Source organism: Vipera ursinii (genome assembly GCF_947247035.1).
Source record: "Vipera ursinii genome assembly, chromosome: 3".
Classification (NCBI taxonomy): Eukaryota; Metazoa; Chordata; class Lepidosauria; order Squamata; family Viperidae; genus Vipera; species Vipera ursinii.
Window position 1 is genome coordinate 78,536,682 of NC_139516.1, and position 26,814 is coordinate 78,563,495.

Sequence of the window (26,814 nt, forward strand, 5' to 3'; positions counted from 1 at the left end):
AAAACTACAGCTATTAGGAGGCTTCCAGATTTACATAATTTGACTCCATTTACCATGATTGTTGAGATGTAGCAATTTGTGATAAAGGTCGAATTCAAAGGAAACCTGTTCTTCCCATTTGCAACCCAAGCCAGCTAAACATAGTATTGATTGGCTATAAATCTTTGATGTCATAAGATGACCTCAGGAACAGTATTTCAATGGTCATGATAATGACAGTGAAGAAGTTTTTTGAATCGGTACATCAGTGCATCAAGCTAAGAAAAATTCTGCTTGACATGGAGAAAAGGGGAAAGACATTAAAGTGATCTAATTTCAGTCTCCTGGTTAATAAGTTTTCATGCCCCTGGTGTTCCAAGCACAAGCAAAGGATGAATTTTACCTGCTGGAAAAAAGGCAGTCCCTGACATTTCTGTGCTTCAAAATTCACCCTTGATTTCCTATAAGGCTGACACTATTTGAGCATTCTATTTTTCTACCAAAAATCATATCCAAGCTAGCTCTCAAACATAAGGCATCTACAATTCTCACTGTTTTCTGGATATCTTGCAGATGGTTTGAGGGTAAGTTCTTTCATCTGATTACACAGGAAGCCAGTAAATTATGTCAGTACAGGCATGGCTAATATGATATCTTAACTAGAAACTGATACTATTCTTGTTTAATATTCCACTGGACTTATTCCCAACTGTTTCTGGCTCATAGTGAGGCATTACGGTTATTAATTTTTCTTTTTTAAAAAAGTAGACTTACCATTCTTCTTATGGAAGCTTTAATTTGTCTTCTGTTTATGTATTTAAAAAAATAGATAATTTTACTGCCCTCTAGATTCCAGCGACGGTTGGCCTATTGAAAGTATTCTTTTTGGTGGATATGTACTGTTCTTTACCACTCAGTAATGTAATATCTGAAGGGCTGATTTCTATAACTAAATTACATAGGACAGGCCCATTAAAAGGCCATGTGGCCATTTAGATGTAGACCTCACTGCTGGGGATATATTCAGAGCCTTGGAAGAGAAATCAAAACTGATCACATGAAACCAAGTTCTTCTGCTTTAGGACAGTGATGACTTTATTTCAATTCCTTTCAGCACTGACTAGATGTCATAGAGCCACGTCTTGCTACAATTAACTTATCAATTCCAATTTTCTGTAAACGAATGTTAGAGATGCATAGACTTTATCCTGGACCAACATGTTCCTCTCAACATCAAATGTGGTACTGTAAATATAGGAACAATGCAGACACTATTTTGTGACTTCAAGGCTGATTGACTGTGAATTAAAATAAAAGCTGGATTTAAAGAAAATTTATTTAAAGAAGCCTAGACTGGAAACTCTGCACAAAGCAATATAGATGGATGGATGGACATACCAGGTGCACAAATGCCTGGAAACCACAGGTAATTTTATACATAGCGCAATAAAACTGAATGTAGACTTAGACTTACAGGAATAAAAAAAAACATTTTTCTATTTGCAGACATGTTTTGTATTGCATGTAGCAACTATTGCATGCTTTTGCAGACGTGTTCTATATTGTGTAAGAACAACTGGAAAAGCTCAAACATTTCTTTCACAAACGTAATCTATTGATAGCATGTTCCAAAAAAAAAAAAATACTCTTCTTTGAATTTGGCCACAAATTGCCAAGTCAGGATAAAGTAATCATTAACAATTATTGTCACAAATCTAATACAATGGAAGCAGATTCAGAAACAAGCTTCTCTACCAACCCCAACACATGATAGGGCTACCAAAAACCCTTCTATCTTATCTGTCAACCTTTTGTGCAGCAGAGCAACTCTGGTTGCAAACGCAACTTTTCCATTAATTAATCTTTACAATGGATTATGAGCCATTATTTTTATGGAAGCTTTAATTTGTCTTCTATTTATGTATTTAAACAAAATAGATAATTTTATTGCCTTCTGGATCCAGCAATGGTTAGCCTATTTGAAATATTCTTTTTGGTGGATATGTTTTTGGTGGATTTATACCCATGGTTCCCCGAAAATAAGACCAGGTCTTATATTAATTTTTGTTCCAAAAGATGCATTAGGTCTTATTTTCCAGTTAGCTCTTATTTTTGGAGAAATACGGTATTCAATGCATCCATCTGGCTGACGATCTTAACTGGGGCTTATTTTTGGGGTGAGGATTATATTACAAGTGTCCTTAAAAATCATGCTAGGGCTTATTTTCTGGTTGGGTCTTATTTGGGGGGGAAACACGGTAGCAAAGTGTTGGTTTGTATTTTTGATTTGCCATAATTGTTGTATATTGTCCTTAACCGATACCTGGCAAAAATACATGTTTTATACTGCCACTTTCATTTTGCTTTGTCTTCCTTTTCTTAAGCACTTGCCCTTACTAACATAGAAAGTCCTAGTTTTTCCGATCGGGTCTCAATGTGTACTCACACACATTAAGGTACAATGTCAGTGTCAAAGCTAATCTTAAAAACAAGATTAGGTTTAAATACAGGGAAGCCTACAGAACCCTCTGCTTTTCAAAAGAAGTTAAGACATTAATAGTACTTCAGATAACATTCACCCTCCCCGTCATCAGCCATACTTGCGAGACCACTTGCTGCCATTGTCAACCTCCCATCGCCCGGTTCGCTCCCACAGAGCCGGCCTCCTCAGGGTGCTGTCGGCCAGGCAATGCTGGCTGGCAACCCCCAGGGGGAGAGTCTTCTCTGTGGGCGCGCCGACCCTCTGGAATGAATTGCCCCCGGAGCTGCAGACGACCCCTGACCTTTGGTTCTTCCACCGTGACCTGAAGACGTGGTTGTTCCAACAAGCGGGCCTGGACTGACTACGGTTTTAATTAGCTTTTTACTGGTTTTTAAATTGTCATACAATTATTGTATTTACTGTTTCTTTTTTAAATTTTCTATTTTATGTTTTTAATTTTTATTGTTGTGCGCCGTCCTGAGTCCTTAGGGAGAAGGGCGGCATATAAATTTAATAAAATAAATAAATAAATAAATATTTTCCCAAAAAGAACACGTTTTCTACACAGCGATCTAATATGCCATCCTGAACCTAGCCAGTGTATCTGAAATACCACTTAAATCAGTAGAAGAAAACTGGTGAAATATGGTGATTTTTTTTAAAATGGGGACTCCTTTAACCACCTACAGGAAAATACAAGTTGGTATGGCTTCAAGCCTGGGAACAACTGACTAGTTTGAAGCACAACTGTGGGAACGACAAAAATAAGGAGAAATGAAACAGCACAAATCTTCCTTATTTTTGGACCCCAAAATTCTGGGGACTGGAGGGAGGGTGAAATTCCATGCCTGTGCATGTTTAAGCGGCAATCGTTCAAGTAGGAGGCTAGACAAGGAAAGTGGAAGGACATGATCTGCCAATGGAGAAGGGATACAGTGGTGTGTGAAGAAGAACCGCTTTATATGTTTTCCGGTGAAGACCGGTCTATCAGGGCAACCTAGTCTACTCCAAATATGGGACAGAGCATACCGCTACATCTGCCTAACATGCAAGTGGCCCATGTTCGAATCTCCGAAGGGTATAGCTAGCTAATGAGAGATAAGTAGCTCAAAATAGCTATACTAGTTTCCTTTCGTCGCGATCTCAAGACATTTTTGTTTGTACAAGCTGGCCTAGCCTGATGGGGATCGGTGGGGTTGTTTTATTTTTGGTTTTTTAATTTTATCTCGGGGTTTTTTAGAACTGTACTTCTATTGTTTTTAATTAGGGCAATTGTTTAATCACCTTTTAATGTTTGTATTGGCTTGTATGTTTGTATTGGCTATTTTATTCTGCCCTGTGAACCGCCCTGAGTCCTCAGGGAGAAGGGCGGTATATAAATGTTATTAAATTAAATTAAATTAAATTAAATTAAATTCTTTGTCAGTAAATTTAAATTTAACCACTTTACATCAAACCTTCCTCCCCCCCACCCTCCCCTGCCCCGGGGGCTTTAAAGCAGCATGAGTAATTGGATCACACTCAAGTTCTAACTATGAAAGGAAGATGCTTCAAAACCTGAATATAGATCTCAAGAAGAGAATTCCTTAAAGAAGAGGAAGTTGCAGGCAAACTAGAGGAGACACCATGGAGGGGGAAATGTTACTTGAAAAAAGAATCCGTTATACAGGACTGACAATTGCACCAAAATATTATTTATGCCACTTGATCATAGTGCAATTGTGCACCAACACATTGTGCATAACACATTGTGGAAGTGCATCAAGTCCTTAAAGCTGTGTCCTGATATGCTTGCTTTTGAAAGTTATGAGAAACCTGATGGTGCATTTACCTAGAACCTGTACTGTGATATAAAAACTTTGAATTTAGATTAAATCACTTGTCAAGATGGCAGATTTCATTATTAAATTACTTATATTGGTTTGAACAGAATATGCTTTTCCTATTAAGGCTGCTCTTATTTTAATTTTCAATTTATTAGCACCACAAATAATGCACCACCGTATTACAATTATTGCTAAACCCACGAATAAACGGAAAACAGAGACATTTCTCTGTACAGCATGTTCTACCATTTTATTTATTTATTTATTTATTTTATTTAGATTTATATACCGCCCTTTCCCGAAGGACTCGGCGATTTACAAGGCATTTAAAAAACAGTCAATACAAACGTTAAAACAAATTAAAAGAGATTAAATAGAACCCTGAGAAAATTAAAACCCAGTTAAAATTAAAATTAAAAATATTCTCAGCCTGGGCCAGAGAGCTCGAAGAGCCAGGTCTTCAGGTCCCGGCGGAATGAACGGAGGTTGGGGGCAGTCCTAAGCTCCGCAGGCAGCTGGTTCCACAGGGCAGGCGCACCCACTGAGAAGGCCCTACCCCTGGGTGTTACCCGCCGGCAGTCTTTAACCGGCGGCACCCTGAGGAGACCCTCCCTGTGGGAGCGCACTGGATGAAGGGAACTTTATGCTGGCAGCAGGTGTTCCCTCAAATATCCCGGACCCTCGCCATTTAGGGCTTTATAGGTCATCACCAGCACCTTGAATCTCACCCGAAGGGCAACTGGAAGCCAATGCAGCTCGCGGAGTAGAGGTGTTACATGGGAGTATCAGGAGACCCCCATCACGACTCGCACGGCCGCATTTTACCTTTGAAACTGTAATCTTGCTCTATTTAAGTGGCAATTTTGATCATTATATTATTCTCCAATGTGCCATTTGCTCAGATGAAATGGAGAAACAGCACTCTACCTACCTACCTACCTACAGTACCTACCTATCTATCTCCCTGCTACAAATTCTTAAAAATATAGAGAACTCCTGAATTTAAAGGTACAGTATTAGCAAGACTCAATAAAGCAAATGACTAATATAGTTGTTCACATGGCTAACCTAGAGTGAAAACAAGAAGTTGCTACTCACCTTTCGCTGTTTTACAGAGTCTAATTTTATTAACCAATATGATGCCACTTTTGATTTATAGTATTTCCAGTTATCCATTATCTATATCAAAGACAAAAGAATTAGAAAGGAGAATGAGATAGTTTCTAATTATGCACACTACTCATTCTTTCACTCATTCATTTCATCTACTGTCACGTGCAATTGAATTTGCTTCTCGCCTAGTCTGCTCTAGTGAGAACAAACATTACCCACTATGCCAGAGTAAACATTGTAATCATAAATGCAAAAATGTGAGGATTGCCTGCAAATAAACCATGAAGCAATAGTATCCATGAGGTCAAATTAGTTGGTCTCACAAAATCAGCATCATGCCCTATGATGGAAAATCCATCCCTTTTGCACATTCATCATAATGCATACATCTCAAAAGGGTAGTGCTTGAAGCTGGAGCCACTTAATGTGATCAAGGTATCTTACCTGCCAGGTAAGTATACCTAATTTAAAAACATTACCTTCCTGGATCAGGCCAAGGGCTCACTTAGCTCTGTTCACACAGTGGCCAATCATATGCACTCAAGAAACTCACAAACATATTCAGAAAAGCAATCTTGTTCTTTTACTATTGCCCTTTAGTAATATATATATATGGCTAGGCTGAAACAGGAAATAAGATTTGTCCCGTGTCTGGGACTAAGCAAGTGTATTGTGAATGCTTAACAAACATTTAACAGATATCTTCTTTGCTTCTCAGCTGAGAGAGAGGGAGGGAGGGAGGGAGGGAGAGAGAGAGAGAGAGGGGGGGGAGAGAGGGAGAGAGGGGGGAGACTGTGGCCTAGGGGTTAAAACAACTGCTTATTTATTCGGCCCAGGTTCAAATCTCAGAAGGGTATGGCTGACTGATGAGAACAAATAAGTTTGAAATGATCACATCATTCTCCCTTTATTCTTTGTTAGCAAGGCAAAAAATTTACACAAATATGAACTGCCACTGCTGTGGCTACTGCCTGTAGATGGCCTTGGGCTAGGCTGAAACAGGAAATAAAATTTGTCCCGTGTCTGGGACTAAGCAAGTGTATTCTGAATGCTTAACAAACATTTAACACATATATGTATTTATTGTATACACACACACACACACACACACACACACACACACGAAGCTGGCTGAGGAATTCTGAGAGTTGAAGTCCACAAGACTTAAATTTGTCAAGGTTGCACAGCCCTGGTATAGGTAAAGTGTATCTCCCTTCACAGCAGACCTCATCTTACTCATAATAACTTTGATTAGAATCTTTTTGTTGTTTTCATTCTACAGTGTCATCCCTGAGGGTGGGTCACAAAAACTATACCTTGCATTTCAAATGGTTTTAAGAGTGTTGCTAAATTGCTATTTTTTAAAAAAAGTACGGTAATTCTTTTTCTAATGATTTGAGGCATGGAATTTTTTTAACAATATATTCACACTATGTTGACACTTCATTAACAGAATATTATATATTAATTCATTCATATATAGCAGACATATCAAACTCGCGACGTCACATTACGTCGCACAACGTATCGGGACGGTTTTGCCATTGCCTGCAATGGGGTGGGTGCGGCTTCCGGATGACATGTCCGGCCCGTGGGCCGGCAGTTTGACACCCCTGATATACAGCAATAATGTAGGGGTGAAGTTTCAAATATCTTACCCCAATATTTTGCAATTACATTATTTTCTCTGAAATCTTTTGTCATTTTGAGACTTATGCACCCAATCCTTCGGAGCTCTTTGCAATTCCATTTTAAATTTGCTACCATGAACTTTGAACAGTTTAATATCACCAAAAACCTGGCCATCTCATGGCTCATTTTTAAATGGACTGAAAGATGCCTTTCAAAATATGCTCTTCAAAACGTTTCTCTAAACTGAACACTTCTGTTTAGGAATTAGCAATTCAAAAAGATTCCCATTGCTGCTGAATCTGCTAATACTCAGGTTCCTAAGTGGGCATTTTCTATTTGTTCTGTTTTACAGCTGTCATTTTTGTGTACCGTACAAGTATAGGAATGCTAGATTTTGGAAACATGACATGATGTTAAAGCATTTCTTTGCAACATAAACATTCTTTTAAAATGCTGTGCCGTAGGTAGTTCTACTGAGTACTTTGCCAATTGCGCCACTAGATGGCAGAAATATGTTATGCTGAAAAACTAGCAATATTGATAATATTTACAAGTGAAAGTAAAAGAAGTTTCATATTCTCCTCCCTCCACCAAGGATGGAAACTTCCAACAACTTAAATTATATTCAGATGCCTATCTGCCCACAGCAAAAAAAAAGCAATAGTACAATAATATTCTGATAATAAAACAATCACGATTAGGATCTAATCTTTCCAAAAGTTATTATTAATTGAAAAGCCGTCTCATGTGGTAGCTATGGAACATACATAATGGATTCTGTGTCATCTTAAAAAACAATAACTTGATTGTGGCGTAAGCTTTTGAACTGCAAATCTTAGCATGTCTTAGCAAAGACATGCAATAATTGAGAAGACTGATTGTTGTAATGTAATCCATGTTTTCAGAAAACTTTTTAGTACCTGACTTTCTAGCTTATATTGTAGTTTCCCCAACATGTAAGGTGCTACTCTGAAAAATGTATATACAGCTCAGACAAACAAGCCAGATTACATACTATATATTGACAGTAATTTGCCCCAGAAAAAAATAATCTTTTCCCAAATATTTCATGACTTTAGAAAAACACAAGTCAGGAAGAAAAGCCATCCATATTCCATCTACACCAGGCATGTCCAATCTGCATGTAGCCATGGGCAGCTAGTATTCCCACAAGATCATAAACTTTTAACATTATGTGATTTATACACCCTTAACTATGTCCTATATATTTATATGCAGCCAAAGACAATTCCTCTTCATTCAATGGAGCACAAGCAAGCCAGACTTTGGATACCCTTGATCCTTACTGTTTACAGATTGGAATACTTATGCTGGATTGATTTCAGAAGAACAAGCCTCCTAGAAAGATAAAGAAAACTATGCAAACTTGCTGAAAATTGGGATCAAGGAGCTTTTTCTGTCCTTAAACTGCTTCCACTGCAGTTCTTCATTGCAAGAACTACCATTTATCTTGATAAGCGAGTGCCAGAGACTTTTTTTTTTTATTCCTACACTTCCCCCTTACACCCACGCACACTTTTTAGTGTGTCAGGTTTTTAGACGGTGTGCCTGCAGGCACAATGTACCCTGTTTACCAATTACATACAAAATCATTTTGGCAGTTGAATGGGATAAAAATGCTGTTATCAAATCAATCAACACCTCCAATTTCTCTGAGGAAGTTTTCTGTGAGAATATTTTGTCTATCACTTTCCCATTCTGGTTATCACTCGGTTATCACTGCAAAACATGGTGTGTAGTACTACTGCTAAGCAGGTTTCAGCAAAACCCCCCCACCTCACCTGCAACTAAAGTTTGCCTTAGTAACAATGTTCTTTTGCACTACTTACATCTTCAATGATTAGATCTGCTTCTTCGTTTGTTTTCCCTGGATATCGTATCTTCATGTCATTGAAAATGGATAAAGTTTCCTTTGTCAATAATTCTTCCTGTTCCCTTGTTCCCTGCTGCATTTCACCCTGCCAAGCCAGAACAAAGAGTATGAGATAGCTGAAAAAGTTATTTCAGTGTCAGTAACCTGCAAAATCATTCAGTGCTTAAATTGTCAGTTCTTCCCATATAAAATTGAATTAACAGCTTGCTCTTTAACATACCATGTTTCCCCGAAAGTAAGGCCTACCCCAAAAATAAGCCCTAGTTTTGTGGGCCAAAAATAAGCCCTAGTTTGGCGGCAAGGCACATACTTAAAAATCAAGCTAGGGTGGGGATAGGGGTGTGGATCTGCCCCACGTGCCCCACACCCACTTGCCTTGCAGCCAGCCCTCTCCTTGCTGGCCCACTTCTTCTGCGGCGTCTTCTGCAGCCAGGCCTGCATTTCTGTCACAGGCGTTTCTGGAAGGCCCCTGCAGCTGAGAACTGAGCTATGGATTCAATCCATAGCTCGGTTTGGCAAGATGTCTGCAGCCGAGGACCGAGCTATGGATTGAATTCATAGCTCGGTATTCAGCTGCATAGGCGTTCCAGAAAGGCCTGACTGCAAAATGCAGGCTGGCACGCAGGTGCAGAATGAAGCTGCTCCTTCAGCCCCAGAAGAAGTGAACCTGCTGGCCTAGGCTGTCGGTGCCAGATTTGAGTATACAAGACATCCCCTGAAAATAAGACCTGGGGCCTCTTTTGGAGGCAAAACAAAAAAAAATACGACCTAGTCTTATTTTCGGGGAAACACAGTATCTGGATAATACCTTCCTTGACAACAAACACTATTCATACAATGGAAATAATTACATTAGCATACTTTAATTTATGATCTCGTGGAGGTATCGCTGGCATGGAAGCCAGTTTGAACCACCTACCCATACAGGCCGTCCATATATTCTTATGGAGTTTATTTTATAAATGTGGATTATTTAATAAAGAAGGCAACAGCACTCTTATACAGTTAAGAAGAAAATTAATAGGCCAAGAAGCTATATTTATCTTGTTTTTATGGTTCTTTCAAAATAGTCTTCTGGGCTGGTATAGGTAGTCCTTGACTTACAATCATTCATTTAGTGATTGTTTGAAGTTACAACAGCACTAAAATCACGACTTTTGACCGTTTTTTACACTTAGAACCATTGCAGCATTCCAGCATTTGGTCACATGATCACACATGATCAAAATTCAGATGCTTGGCAATTGGTCCATATTTATGACGGTTGCAGTGTCTCAGGGTCATGTGATCACTTTTCGCAAACTTCTGACAAGCAAAGTCAACGGGGAAGCCAGATTCAATTACCATGTTACTAACTTAACAACTGCAGTGATTCCCTTAACAACCATGGCAAAAAGGATCATAAAATGGGACAAAATTCATTTAACCACTGTCTTACTTAGCAACAGAAAATTTGGACTCAATAGTGGTCGTAAGTCAGGGTTTACCTGTATAAAGTAGGAATGAGCCCCTTTCTTGTGACTATATGCTGCATGCTTCATAAAAAATATTTTGGAACAAGGGCAAGACCAAAAATTTGGGTACGAGTGCAGTGAGCAAACTGCAAATAGTTTTAAAGGCTTAAGGCATTTCTTTTGCCCATAATCCTTATTTCCCTAAAGGAAAGGAGACCAGAATTGTTTGATTGTACCACTAAGGGTATTTTGTGATACTCATGAGCATAAAGGATTTTGCCCATGGGCTAGTCTCACATAGCTATTTCTCTCCTTGCTGGCCTTCCTGAATTCATCAGAGGTTTTTAAAGTCAATGGATAGCTTCTTTTCCTGGCAAATTCCTCCCTCTGTGCAAATTTTCTCTAATGTGTTTGGGAACCCTCCAGAGCATGATCTGACAGGTAGAAAGAGGGTAAGAGAAGAAAACGAAGACCTACTGTATCAGCATGATTCCTGCGTGGCATAAGGCTCTATGAATTATGGAATAAAGTGCTATTTAAACATATGATGTACCTTTATAATTATTAGAACAGAAATAGGTTGAAAGTATTAACGAACCGTACATAATCATGGACTCCATTTTGTAGCAATGGATAATGTAACTGATTTAAAGCACTAAGAGTTAGCAATGAATAAATGTAAATAATACACTGTCAATTTCTCATAGCTGAATTCAAATCATAGATGCTGTGCTAAATAAATACTTTTTCTACATTTTAAAAACATTTCCATTTATCTGGTTGGCTGAATACAAGACCCTATGCTTACTTGTAAAGAAGTAATATAATATGTACAACCTATTTCAGCAAATCACCATTAGGAGCATCTGGGGCAGGTGGCAAACTCACCAATTCTAGTGTGCAAAAATTCAAACAACCACAAGATAGCAGCAGACTTTGAATTATATATGTGTGTGTTTGTGTGTGTGTGTGTGTGTGTGTGTGTGTGTGTGTGTGTGTGTGTGTGTATACCGACATCATCTACATTTTGCAGTCCAAATCTTAAATGTAATCTTAAATGGGGGGAAAGAAATGTTGAGGAGCTGAAGAATTTCCCAGAAAAATTAAATTTGGAGGAACAAAATATTTTTTTAAAATCTCAATAAAGGCTCTTTCAGGATATTTTTTCTCCTATAGTGTTTAAAATGGAAAACCTCCCCATCACTTGCTGTAGCAAAGAAGTTTGCATGAAACTCCTCCCTAAAGGTTTTCCAGTCAATGATGCTTGTAGAAGCCTTACAGCTTTCTTCACTTAAGAAAGAAGCTATTTAGCTCTTTGCCATGGACTGCCTCACCTGTACAGTAGAAATATGTGGATCATTATAAATTCAATTCAACTGATTCTTCAAGTTAACAGGGCAGCATTCCAGTCCATCATTTTAAATATTTTTAAGATCTATTTTTAAAAATACAATTTTACTTTACAAGTTTTCTTAACAACTAGAATATTTATATGTAATTTCACATGTTTATAACTTTTAATGTGATTCCCTGGCAATATTCCTGAAATAATACAAATTTTCCAGAAGCAGGTTTTTAGAAATTTTATCTAACTCCAGCTACTTTAAAAAAATTTATTGTTGTTGTTGTGTGAAGAATAAAAAACAGGAATAAACATAATAAGAAAAAAACACAGTGGCTCACATGGAAGGAATAATCCATAACTAACCTAACATACCATGTAAATACTAAAAAAATAACTCAAAAATAAGAAGTGATAACTCTTGTTTTCATGCTCCAATGGTGAGAATGCATCTAGAATACTGTAACCAATACTGATTGCCACAATACAAGGAGGGAGGCTGAGAAATTGAAAGTGCAAAAACAAATGCTGGAATCCCCTGGAACTTAAATCCTATGATGAATAGTTAAAGGATAGTTCAGGATAAATTGAGCCTGAAGAAGAAAAGACTGCGGTAAGATAGGATACCAGTCCTCATATCCTCAAAGGTGTCTTATAGAGAAGACAGTATGGATTTATTCTTTATAGCTTCCAAGGACAGGACCAAAGGCAATGGTTTTAAGCTGGTTGAAGCTTTGTAGAGGGAGATCCAGTACATTCAATATAAGGAGGAATTTCCTAATTGTTAGAGCATTTAACTAGCAGAATAGCCTGGGGTCCTAATGTCATGGCCATTCCTTCACTGAAGGGTTTCAAACATTTGTCTGGACTGCGGTATTCTGAAGATTCAGGCCCTCAGAACTATAAGACCACCATGTTTCCTTCCAACATTATGAGTCTAGGAATCTAATAATATTTTCTTTTTCAGGTGCATTTTCCACAAATAGTTTCTATGCCATTTTACAAGTGGACTTTATTTAATACTACCATCAGAGTTCTAGAGAAGTTATTTTAGGTGGATTTCTCATGTTTGTTTCCAAAAAATGAACATCCGATTAAAAAAAATATCTCTGTTTTCTAGGAAAACATATTATTATAGTAACAAAATAACAAAGAGTTGGAAGGGATCTGGGAAGTCTTCTAGCCCAACCCCATGCTCAAGCAGGAGACCCTATCTATACCAGGGGTGTCAAACTCAATTTCATTGAGGGCCGCATCAGCATTGCAGTTGCCCTCAAGGGGACGGGTGGGTATGGCCAGGGCGGGCGTGGCCTACTGGGTGGGTGTGGCTAGAGTGCGTATGGCCTACTGGGTGGGCGTGGCCAGCTCTACATCGTCCGCATCAAGGGTGCCTATGGGGGCCTGGGCAGGAGTGGGACAGATCTGAGGGTCTCTGGCAGAAGGAGGGTCTCTGGGTCAGGGCCAAGGAAGTGGGGGCCGTTCCCTCACTGTTTCCAGGATGGCTTAGCAGGCAGCATGAAACCACTTTGCGGGCTGGATCCGGCCCCTGGGCCTTGTGTTTGACATGTCTGCCCTATACCATTCCAGACAAGTGGCTGTCCAATCTCTTCTTAAAAACCTCCAGTGATGGAGTATCACTGGTGGTTATTGCCAAGAATTATCACCATGAACAGTAAGAATTCTTTTTAAAATATACACATGTAAAAGAAAAACTAAAGAAAACTAAGCCAAATAATCCTTACTCATCTGATAAAAATAGGTACACCAATTCCCACCCCCAGGAGTTTCTGCAAAAACTTCCCTCTAGCTTTTATTTTCCCCCCTAATGATTCCAAATCTTCTGATTATCCAAATTATAGTTCCTATAAAACTTTTTCATTTTCCCATTTGAAGCCAAACTTTCATTTAGAACAAGGTGGTTGTGTAGAATACAATGCCTATGCCACTTTTATTTCCCCTGACCACAAGTGCAACTAGTTAAATTTCTCATTGTAACTTTTTTTTAAAAAAATGGTTTGGATAGCAAAATGAATGGAAAACATTAATCTTATTGCTCTTCACCTTCCCCCACTCACCCAAATACTTCATTAATATTTGCTATTACAAAATAGGCGTACTTTGCTAACTTACCCCAGATGAATGTACAGAACCTTGGTTGGCAGTGTGGGACATTTTGATAGCAGATGAACCTCTATTTAAAGAGTGTGATCTACTGGCAAGTGATGACCGAGAGAGATGCATTGCTGGTTTGGCTGTGAAAGGGCGTTTGTCAGCTTGTATTTGCATAGTCAAAGCTGAAATGGATCGTGGGCAGCTTACAGAACGCCTGATAGGACTAGTCGAGGAGGTGGAAGACACGTAAGATGGGACTTTTTTAAGAGGCTGCTTCCAGTGCATTCTGCCTGGAAATGAATACAAAAAACTCAATTCCTTTCCCAAATAACAATTGCAGAGCAAAAAAAAAAACATAACCTCCAAACTTGCATGCATCTGCTTAGGATATATTCTGAATTCTTGTTCTTCCTGTGAATGCCCATTTTGTGTGGATTTTTTTGACTTTTCAACCCAATTTTGCAAGTGGCCTTTAAATATCTTCCCTGTGCTTTATTTTACAATACCCCGGACTTTACCAGGCACGTATGCAAAACTGATGGGGAAACAACGAAAGAAGTAAGATTAAGAGAATTTACTTTCCTCTATACTCACCTGATTCATTCCCATCTCTTTAGCCTAGCAGAAGTATAAAATGGTTCATTTCTCCCATCCCATCAAGTCTTATGGAAACATAAAATATATCGGATAAATACTGAGTGTCAGTCCTGTTAACTTTCGCCCATCCCATTTTTTTTCTTAACAAAAAGATAATAATCTATATCAGATTATATTGAGCAATATTACTGTAGGCCATGCTCTTGCAGTATGTCTCTTTCCCACGGATGCTGCATTATCAATCTACACTCCATCACCATTTGTTCCCACAATTATGGGGATATTACTTGTATTCCCATAAAGAAAATTTGATTCCTAATATATTCTAACAGGACCTAAGACATATAGTATGAAAATAATTCATAAAGTTCAGTGGCTCCAAATGTATCTGGAAGAGTTTAAATTAATGTCTTATTTTATTTGACGGGATTTTGATTTTGATCTTTTTTTCCCAGAACATATAATTCTATTGCAGAGATAGGCAATCAGGCTTCAAAAGGCATATGCCTTCCCTTAATTGCTTCCCTATTTCTGTCACGCTACTTCTAACCATTGCTGCTAAACTTCATTAGTATTGACTCCTAAATTTAATTTCAACACTGTTGTATAAGACATTAAATAGGCTTAAAATATACTATAAACACATACACACAATCAAAATTAAATTCAATAAAGAGAGATCCTTTGTATTACCACTGTGCACACAGAGTACCCACAGGTGCCAACAATTTTGAAAGCTATCAAGAGACCTAATAACAAAACCACAATCTCTTTCAAAATCTTCCCTTAGTTAATTGTGGGTGGTAATGGTGTAATTCAAAATATCTTGAATTATAATCAATGGAGCTTTTCTATTATGCCATGTAGACTACAGACTTCAGTGCCCTCAGAGCTTCATTTAGATTCTCTCTTCCTGCGTTTTGCTCATTATCAAATATTATTACTCCACCAAATTTGTTAGTCCAATTGCCTGATTTATTTGTTCAATTCAGACTAAGGATGCTGAACTAACTCATAGCAATCCCAGCCAGTATAGCCAATTGTGTTGGATTGTAGTTATGGTCTCCTTGCTGTTAAATTATGAGGACTATGGGAGAAAAACCATCAACAGGCATATGGGGGAGGACTGGGCTTTTTTAAATAAATAAATGTGCTTTAATTCTTATAATACATTTTTTCTGCCTCCCCATAACAAGAAAACATGTATTATATCATTTCTGAAGTATTTCAAGATATCACTTATGTTTGCACATTTAGAAAACATTCTTAATCGAGGAGTCTTACAAAATTAAATGACCAGGGAATCTCCTTTTTTAAAAAAAGTATTTTAATGTAAAAATTAATCAATTCCCCTCCTATAACTTACTGGATTGCTCTATTAATTTTCTATCTTCAAGATCAAAGGAGACATTTTTCTCTTTCTTTCTATTTTCATCTTCTTTCTCAGCTTCCTCTTCCCATTCAGACATGTCACTGCTGCTTTCAGGGCTACTGCCACTGCTGTCCTTGTTCTTTTTCATGAATTGTGCACTTTCTGGCATCGAATACAGAGGCTGCAAGAGAAAAGAGGAAGAGACTAACAAGCTTCTGCTCAGCCTTCATTTTTATCAATTCAACCTGATTTGGAATCTACGAGGAATTTTAATGCAAAATATAAGAGCTTAGATCTGTTCCGCTGACTGCAATACGGTTTGCATACTAGAGTCAAATATGGTTTGTTTGTGTGTGTGTGTGTGTGTGTGTGTGTGTGTGTGTGAGAGAGAGAGAGAGAGAGAGAGAGAGAGAGAGAGAGAGAGAGAGAGAGAGAGAGAGGGAGAGAGGGAGAGAGAGAGAGGGGGAGAGAGGGAGGGAGAGAGAGAGAATTATGTGTCAATCTGAGCTAACTTTTTATAACATTCCAAGACACACTACTTTGGTAAGTAAAAGAGAGTTACAATCTTTTGCATCCACAGTTTGGAACCTCAAAAGGCATATTGAACCAACTCCTAGAATAAAAGTGAATTCTGAGACTTGAAATTCAAAGTATCTGAAGGAACACTTTGGAGAAGCCTGATCATAAAGCAGCACCATTAAACCTAATTTAGATACCTTGAAATTCCCAAGATCTGTGTGCAAGATGATCAGATGCAAAACAGAAAAAGGATCCTAGGCCTTTAAGAGTCCAGGAGAAGGGATTTCAGGAAACAAACGCTATGCTCTCTGAAATTCCCTGTGGTATACAAGAAAGTGCTTGAAATTTCTCTCAAGGAAAACAGCACTGCTCAATATTCTTATTTTAAAAACCTACCCATCTTGAGCATTTTGGAGACAACTAATTAAAGGAGCACACATGTATATGTATTTATATATATAAATGATTCAGGGTGATTTCTCAAACACAGGGAAGCCAACTTTCAATATTCCTTATTTTAATGTATTGGAATTTTTCAAGATACTCAGTAAAAAAGCTAATATTTTAATTTAAAACTATACAGGGTTTCTGAATGTTGAGAACTTCTCAACTTTCAAAGTGAATCTTCTGACAGACTTCCTATCAGAGATCACCCACAACATATTTGTCATTACAAAATTCCCTCCTACTTTCCAATACATTCCTAGTTCATCAGTAACACAAGGAGACATCAGATAGATCACACTGGAATCTCATGACTCATTGCTATGTTAGATGGCAACAATGCTAATAGAAAATAAATGCCATCATAAAATAATTTCCATGCCACGGGCCATTCATTAAAGAAAATAACTATAAATTAGTGTCAGAGGAGAAGGGTCATTAAAATATACCAGGCTATTTTATACCTAGACAAAGCTATCAGTACTGTCTACTTTGACTAACGCAGCAAAGGAATATGGAGAAAATTGTTATTATACTCTGGGGATTTGCTTAATAATTGGAAAAACTACAAATTCAACATACAAAGACTGTATTCTCTCACAAAACAAAAAAGAAATTCACTTAGTTGGATCCCCTATCAATGCAGATTTGCACATTTATTTGTGGAATTAGCACAGCCAAATGTTAAAATCATAGACACAGATTTTCATATTAGATCAAGCTTTCCCATCTTTGCTTATATCAAAAAAGCTAATTATATATTTAAGCAACAAGCAATTTTACCTGGAAATAAAGCAATTATATGACTCCTCCCAATACAAGAAATTAATTGGAGGGGGGGAAGTTATCTAAGATTTGATATTTTATACATACATACATACAATAAAACCCTAATATAAAATGCCACAACTGTTTGCCTTTGATTTGGCAGCTACTTCAATCCCAGTTGATTGTTCCAACTTTTTCTACCATATTTATCAACAGAGATAAGCACTAGACCCAGTGCTTACAATGACTGCTTGCCCCATCAAGTGTAGCAGTGATATATTCTTTTTAAAATGCACTGAAGCACTTGGAGAGTTAAGCTAATATGAACAACAGAAAAAAATAGAATGAGAAGTTTTGCTTATAATAATTTATTAAATTAATATGCTGCCCAACTCCTAGCAACTCTGGGTGGCTTACAAATTGTGAGACATTTAAGAACAAAGAAAGAAAATACAATGAACACAAAACAACTAATAAGTCATAATCAAGGACCCCATCTGTTCAAATAGACTCCTTTTTAAACCTGTGGCAAATAATGGTGAAAGAAAAGAGAGTTCACTACAACTATTTCCAAAGGCAATTATATATTTCCCAAACCGGCCACAAAGCTTTATTTTATTTTTACTCCTGATTCATGTTCATTAGTGTAAGGATCCAGCACAAGCCACTACAATACAGATTTGGATCTAGTTAGAACACAAACCAAAAACAATATTCCATAGTTGGGGCATCAATCCCTATGCAACAGAAACAGAATTTGCTCAGTAAATCTCACTGTAATCCATCTGCATATGGGATATTTCATTTACTTTAGGAATGGGGAAAGGGGAAAGGGAAAAAGAAAAGCATGCACAACAGTCAGAAAAACAGCCAGAGCAATAGACAAAGTCACTTAGGTATCCTTTCATACAGGGGGCAGCGGAAAGTACCATATGTTGCAATCTGCCTGCAATAGCCTCCTCAGCTGAGACGGTTAATCTTTTCAACCAGCTGGGGGTTAGGAATTATCAGAACAGAGGCCAATAAAAAGCTACATGAAAAGTAGGTCACTTGACACAAAGTGCCTAATTCATCTTCCAATGCTGTGCCACACATGCAGAAGAGGATTAGGATATATACTCTGCAATCCTTTGTATTCCACAGGGTTGCCTTAAACTAACATCTCAAAGGGCTACAAGGCAACTCATAGTTAAGGTATTTAAATGCCCCCTTTTTCCCCCCAGTGGGACTAAATGCACTGAGAGGATTGCTGTGAATCAATAGTTACTGTCATATAATGGGTTAAGCAAGCAGAGACTGTGAATTTCTATGTATCTCATAGGAGGGGCAAGTGGGGAGACACATGTAGACACTCAGATGTCCTCCAGAGATTTTGGACTGCAACCCTCACTATCCCTTGCCCTTAGTGAAACTGGTGGAGCTGTGAGATTTAGGACACTGGGTCACCTCATTTGCTAGTTTCCATCTCCCATACAAGGGGCCTTCGAACTCATCTTCCTGTCCACCATAGTTATGCTCTGTCCAAACTCTACCCAAATAAATATTGGAGATATTTGAGGGATCTGATACTAGATTCATTTTTTTCTGATGAACTAGATTTTCTTTCTGATGAGAGTAGATATAAATTTTGTTAAACCATGGGTTTGTTCGGTCATGGTCACTTGGATTTAGATGATATATTTGGTTTAAACCTATGTACAAACTCAGGCTATAAGACAACACAGAAAAATATTAATTGGATATTTTTTCCGGGAGTGTGGCCACTGTTGTTACACAAACAAAATTCCACATGGCAGTTATGGAAACAGAAAATTTAGCAACTGTTTTCATAAGGAACGATTTGTTATTATGAGACTGGAACTGTGTGGTTAATGGCAGTCTTTCCTAGCTCTGGTCTACAACTCTCATCATTCCATGGATAAGATGACTAAATTTAGGTCATAATATTGTGACAGATGGGAGGAGCGAGGAATTTGGTTCAATACCCAAAAGATCCAACTTTTTAGTATCAAATTTGAAGTGTTACAGTCCCCTCTTTCACCCAACACAGAAGCATCCAGGTCAGAATTATACAAAACTGCCTTAAGAAATCTTCCAGGCAGAGGATGAAAGAGGTAACATGCGTATGATGCATGCATGTGCCATTCTGTGAATATGCAATAACTACAAGAAGCATGATATTAGCAAGCATATAATGTGAATGACTATGAAGAAGTTTCAGTTAGAAAGTACAGTATGCCCTCTAGAGGACACAAACTACCAGTTTGATGGATGGATGGATGGATGGAAGGAAGGAAGGAAGGAAGGAAGGAAGGAAGGAAGGAAGGAAGGAAGGAAGGAAGGAAGGAAGGAAGATCTAATTTGCAATCTGCAGTTTTGGAATGCTTTTATTACATTAAAAAGAAATTAGTATTTTATTGATATTATCCAAGTATAATGCAACCTCGGACAACAGCATTCTTGCCTGCCTCTGCCTACAATTCTGTTGCATTTTCAAGTTTTACGGTCCCCAATTTGTTTCGCCATATTACAATACAAGCTGGAATTCTAAGCTTTGTTCAAGGATGGAATATTCTATCATCTTATGAGCTGTGATAAATTCTGGTCTGTTATGAAAAACCAGTTCTTAATCTGAAGGTCCTCCTAGAGTCAAACTCCAGTTGGAAGAGCAATGGTTACTGTGTCTAGGACAGGGGTAGGCAACCTCGGCTCTTTTATGACACATGGACTTCAACTCCCAGAATTCCTGAGTCAGCATTGCTGACTCAGGAATTTTGGGAGTAAAGAGCCAAGGTTGCCTACCCATGGTCTAGGACAGCTTTGTGTACTTGTCATGGCGTTTTCTCCATAATTTTTTTTCTGTTGTCTCTGAGGACTGCTCCTGGCATCTTTGTAGGTTATTTCCCGTTCAAACAGTGTATTTCGCTGCTATCTACAGTAACTGGTATCCGATTTTGTGCAGATGGGATTATGTATCCACCTAATTTGTTTGACCAAAGCGCCTCTGCTCCATTTGCGTCTTCTAGTTTCAAGTTCTGGAGAATCCTTTGCTGTTAGGTTTAATAGGTCCTTCTTTGCCGATTCCTGACCTTTCTTTCTTGCTGGGAGGAAAGAAATGTGACTCCAAACAGTATGGCACAGGGACATAAAAAGTCCCACTCCTCTTTCTGGCTGTTCCACTGAATAAGTAGCTTGATAAGAGGATTTTCAGCTTGGCCTTTGGCACACAACATACGCAATTGTGATCCTTGACCATGTGTGAGCCCTTGATCATGCCTCCAGTATGATCTAAGCCATTAGTGACCGTCTAACTGTTATCACCTTTACTCAACTCAAAGGTGTAATGAAATCCACACAGAATTTAAGGACGCTTTTACTGAGATGTTTCTTTGGCCTGTAGGGTCAAAATTCAGTTTAGTTTCCTTGAACCTTCATTTAGGGACAATCCCTTTTGAGGTGTCCTGAATTTAAAACACTTGAAAGCTAGCCTATCGGGAAACCTACCTCCTGGTTGTAAGTTGAGTGGTGCCAGATATTATAAAGTCATTTTTCATATGATGTAGCTGGAACTGAACATGCTATAGAACCTGGATTAATCTAATTAGCCAGGATTCTTCCTATTTTAGAAACATGTTGAGATAATCGCACTCAAGGAAGGCTAGCTATTCCAAAGTGAGATTTGTAGAACAAAGCTTTGTGCATCAAACTTAGTAGCCTGGAAATGCACAAACAGCAATAACCTTTCAACTTTTTATAATAATAAAAAGTTATTATTTTTATAATAAAGCAGGATAATGTTTGTAGGAATAATAATAACCCTTTGGGGGCACTCATATAAACAAATACATTGGGGAGGGCAGGTTTGAGTGGAAATGTTTCTTCAAATGCTGGTTTTTTAAGCACCTGCACCTTTTTCAGTGTTATGAGAATTAGATAAAAGATGCCATCACACTGCTCCTTCTATAAGGAGAAGCCTGTCAAATTTCAGACAGAAGGTGTTTTAGTAGAAGAGAATATATACTGAATAGCTTAGGTTGACCTGTGGAATCCTTAGTGCTCTCAGAGCTTGGTTGTTTGTTTACAGACTTTGCATTACTCAACTAGCTAACATCATCAGTACACTGATGTATCCAGTTGGATAATGAAACATCTGCTAGCAACCAACCAACCGCAGAAGGAGTTTTACCATGGATCTGAGATCCCCTTTACAAATTTGGGAAGAACCAGAAACTTGTTTGGTGGTCTAATTCTGTGATAACCAACAATACAGAGGCACCCTTTCCTAAGGAGCCTGACAAATTGTAAAAAGAGTGATTTATAGCCTTTTACATTAAGTGCCATCAACGTTGATTTTCAGGATGGGAAGACAGAAAATTAACCGCAAATATACACTTCACTAACACCACAGGAAAGCACTTTAAAGCGTGAAGCATGATTGAAAAACCACTATAAAGAGTGGGGAACAGCATGTAGCAAACTAGTATGACCGAAGGGCTGCTGATTAACTGGTGGAATTGAAAGGTAGACTTGTCAGTCATGGCTGTCAATCACTCAACTGGTTCCCTACTCATTCTGTCTGCTTCTAGCAACATGAAAGCACAGTAACCTCTTTGGCAAAATGAAATGCCATTTTGTAATCTTCCAGAATGTTAAATTGCTCATGAAATTTTATGACAGCGGCCACCAGTTTCTGGTTGTTTCAGATGAAATTCAATTTGGGAATGTGGCACATGGAACTGATCCCAAAACAGCCTAATTCAGCTCAGAATTTAGATGAGCCAAGTGCACTTCATTTAAAAATATAGATAATTTCATTCAATAAATACCTTTGGTCCACGTGTTCTGACAGATTTTCCCATTAGTTTCTCATCATCAAGTTCACACTGTTCCAGAAGATCCAATATGTCTTCTTCCTGAAAAGATACATTCTTGAATAAATGTGAAAAAGTCAGAATGCACACAGCATACTAAAAAAAACTATACTCTTTTTCTCCCCTTATCTAACAGTGTCTGGGTCCTAAAAACAATGTCAATGGAAACTTGCAATTATTTTTGTTGAGCTAATTACAAGGGTTGAAAGAAAAACTATGCCTCCACCTCCAGTTTACATAGGGCTATTTTAATAACCTCAAGGATCATTTCCCATTTTATTTGGCTATTTGCATTTACTTATTCCTATAATCACCACCATTCGCTACGTACTTTTACCAATGGTGTCCACATGAGTTGCAGCTGTCACAAAAGAGCTCCACACTTTAATCTCTTCAACCAGGTCCTGACAGTCCTTCCATCTCTTCCACCTCTATCCCTCTGAAACAACAATTACGTGGAGTTTGGAAGCACAAGAAAAAATTTTTTTGCTGCAACATGACAACCCGGGACCTTATACCGCATGAGCCACGACAAGAGGCAATTGCAAAGTTGGATCTCACCTCTTATTTCATCCGCCACAAGAGTCCAGACTTGGTTCTGTACAACTTCCACCTTTTTCCCCAAACTGAAGGAATACCTGAGTGGGCATCTGTTTGACTCAAACGAAGAGGCAGAAAGGTCTACCAGGACCTGGTTGAAGAGACAAAGTGTGGAGTTCTTTTGTGATGATTGTCCACTGCTGGCAGAAGTGTGGAGTGAATGGCGGTGATTAGGTGGAGAAGTAAATACAAGTAACAAAAGTTGCTCAGTTCAAGGATTACTGTCTGTTTTGTTTATTAAATTATCCCTATTTAAATGGAGTTACGGAGGCGAAGGCAATTACTTTTTCTTCAGCTCCTACAGAATTGATTTTGCCAGGTTTTATTGACAGGTGCCCGTAAAGCTAAACTTTTTAAGTGGTAAAAAAAACCTCAGTACTTAAAGCCACTGCAGTTCTATGCGTTTATTGATCTATGAATCTATGAACGTTAACATACCACAATGAAAAAAACAAGATTATACTAGCTAACCACAGCTGAGATCACTGCGTAGGAATTCCAGCAGAGCTGTCCATGCAAAGGCCATTTGAAACCAGCATGAAAGGAACAAGCAGTTTAGCATTTCTTTAAAAAGCTGCTTGAGGTTTCAAAACCAGACATCTATCAGATCTTCTCCCTGGAAATGCTGTAGTAAGATGACATGGGTTTTTTTCCCCCTCTTTCAGGGTACTATATGCAAACCTGATAGACGAATAGCCAGAAAAAGCTTTTGGAGACCAACCATAATTGGATGCAACATGCAAAGATATAACACATGGTTTATGAATCCATATGCTGTATGGATCCAACCATTCTAGTTTTTAAACCAACATTTAAAAGTAAGCACATGATACAAAACCAGCTAACTGTACTGTTTTCATCAAGCTGCATTTAAATCATTAGTAAAAAAAAAATAAAAACACAACGTTGATCTCACTGCGGTATAAGCACAACTCAGCGCGACAGTACTATAAATTGGATGAAAAGAAAAAAGAATCTAAACATCTTAGTATTTCTACATGGAAATCAATTATTTGAAATCGTTAAGTCAATAATGGCACTGCTGATACCTTCATCCTTTTCAAAGGGTTGTTCATTTCCCGTTGAAGTGAAGCTGCCCTCCCAGCAAGAAAGGTTTGAAAAGCTGTGGCTAACAAACCTTCATATTTTTCAAGTAGAAGTTTATCGTCAGGAGGGTAAATACGCCTACAATATAAATAAAAGAAAGGAAAAATCTATGAGAGGTGAACAATTCCACAACCCGTTATCCTGTATGCATGCTTAACTAAAATGAACTTACGGTAAACAAAATGTATAGCTTCTGTTGCTTCAGTAATACATACATACATACATACATACATACATACATACATACATAATTTGGATTTCGCCCATATTTGGGTCAACGAGGTGCTCAAAACACTCAAGACAGACAGACACACACACACACACACACACACACACACACTGCATTGCATTGATTTATCCACAGAGTTAAGCCATAGAGATTTTCAGGGAGAACACTAACTTGGTAATGTATTTAATGGAAAACACAGACTTGAAAACACTTATTCTACTTAAAATCTACTGTATTTTCACTGGAGAAAGGAGACGCTACAACTAAAAAAAAAGCAAAACAGGAATAAAGCTTGTCTTTCTATAAACAATAAGCTTAAGTGTTCAAATACTCACTGTAATGTCAACCAGGTTTGCATGAGACACGAAACATTATATATTGCATTCATAATTCAGAGACAGGGACAGCGAGTTTGAGAAGGACATTACAAAAACCACAAAAATTGCATTAGACACTCACTACTTTCTTTCTGACAAGAACTATCAATTATAACCCATTTCCTCCTTTCTATTCAGTTGAAATGAACTGCTCCGTTCCCCACCAACCACACAAATTCTAATTTATTATTAATTTCTAGCTTTGCTAGTATGGATTGCTGGATAACACCAAAAAAAAGTGTCAAGACTTCAGGATATATTCCTGCCTTTTCTTCTGCCATTTACAAATTCTGGAATACACTGGCCGTTGCATAGATAATTATGCAAAGTATTACAACTACTTTGGAATCTCATGCAATATGTAATGGATGCTTTGTGTGAGAAAAATTTTAATTTAATTTAATTTTAATTTAATTTTAATTCCATTTATATCCCGCCCTTCTCCGAAGACTCAGGGCGGCTTACAAGCTTAGCAGTAGCTTGAAAGTCCTTTCAAACATACAACTTTTCTCTGTGATGGTATGTTTCAAAACATATTACAGAGTAAGCTATGTGCAGTGTAACAAATTTTGCACACTTTGAGGCTATCGTTTGGCAGAGTTAGAATATGTGGGGAGGAGGGAAATTACTTCCCAATTGTATTGCTAAGGATGATTCAACCCATGTTATTACAAATAATACTTTTGTGGCTAGGGGTTAATAACATTCTCAAACTTTTTGTTGTTTCTTTTGTGATCAAAATATTTAAAAATAAAGTAAGAATATTACTAGATTTCAATGGCATAAAGTGGGAAGGCTTCCTAGGGCTATTAAAAAAAAGAGCCGGGGCTGAATTCTCCCAATATACTGTGTCTATTAGTTGCCCATACTAATTAAGAAAAAATAAATCCCCTAAACAATTCTGTAATTAAATTTCTTATAGTCACACCAAGACCTATAGTTTCTAGCAACAGCAGAACTTTAATTATGTATCTTTAAAATGTGGCTCAGTGGTTAGAATGCAATATTGCATGCTAAATCTCCCCCAGTCTAGAGTTTGACCTTGACAGGCTCAAGGTTGACTTAGCCTTCCACCCTTCCAAGGTCGGTAAAATGAAGACCCAGATTGTTGGTGGCAGTTTGCTGACATTGTAAATCACTCAGAGAGTACTGTGAAGCACTATAGAGTGATATATAAGTCTAAGTGTTATTGCTACAGCTATATGCCAGCCTTCAAAACCTGGTTTTCCCAGGGCATCTTAAAACACACAGTGTCAACCAAATTTCTGAAATGAATGAAATATTAAACAAAACACAGTAATAAAAATATTTAACATTGTATCAATCAAAGAAGAAGTTCTAACAAAAAGCTTCCAAAAACACTATATTGAATACATTACCAGATTAAGATATCAGAAATATTAATCATGACTTTTGTTTTCTGATTTCAAGCTAACAAGTTAGTATCAGGAAAATCTAATTCTGGAAACCAATGAAAAGATCCAGTTCTAAACTTTATTTTATTGATTTGTCTAAACAAGTTCAGAGATCAGCAATCTTTGCAGATAGCAGATAATTTGTACAATTTTTCATTATGCTGCAAGGGCTGAAAAAGTGTGAATTTAAAAATCAAGATAGTAAAAACTTAACACAGCCCAAATTTCCTCTATCCTTACTATAAATTTTATAAGATCTTATGCAACAGCATGCAATCACTTTTATCTGCAATTTTATTAGATTTCAGCATTTTTCCTTTTTAATTGGGGAGCAATCAGATAATCAACGATTATCCCAGGTATTCTAGCTGCTACAGGCCAGTAAAATACTTTATAAAGCTCTTAGAACTAGTTTTCATTTTTTTCATCTTTCCTCATATTGGGTTTTAAGATTCTTTTTCAGAAGAAACACATTTTTGTATCTCATTTTTAAAAAAAAGAGCTATCATGACTTTTAAGGAATTTATGATGCATGACAGGACTTTCTTCTGTAGACCATCAAAAGAACCATAGGCTGATAGTGACATATCTCAAAATCTGTCTTGAAGTTTAACAAAAAAAAACCTCAGTTAAGATCTTATTTTTATAATTTGAGTTCGATTGGGGAAAATGTTGTTTAAG

At 37.6% G+C, this 26,814-nt stretch overlaps 1 protein-coding gene across 1 annotated transcript in view; it reads right to left on the minus strand.

Moving 5' to 3' along the window:
- TTLL7 (tubulin tyrosine ligase like 7) overlaps positions 1–26,814 on the minus strand; it is a 71,041-nt gene that overhangs the window by 15,133 nt on the left and 29,094 nt on the right. The window contains exons 12-17 of the mRNA XM_083359041.1: positions 24,055–24,190; positions 22,361–22,447; positions 15,798–15,984; positions 13,853–14,124; positions 8,883–9,011; positions 5,386–5,466 (exon numbers count right to left, since the gene is read on the minus strand). Of these exons, the coding sequence (XP_083215167.1) occupies positions 5,386–5,466; positions 8,883–9,011; positions 13,853–14,124; positions 15,798–15,984; positions 22,361–22,447; positions 24,055–24,190 (892 nt within the window). The remainder of the gene's footprint in view (positions 1–5,385; positions 5,467–8,882; positions 9,012–13,852; positions 14,125–15,797; positions 15,985–22,360; positions 22,448–24,054; positions 24,191–26,814) is intronic.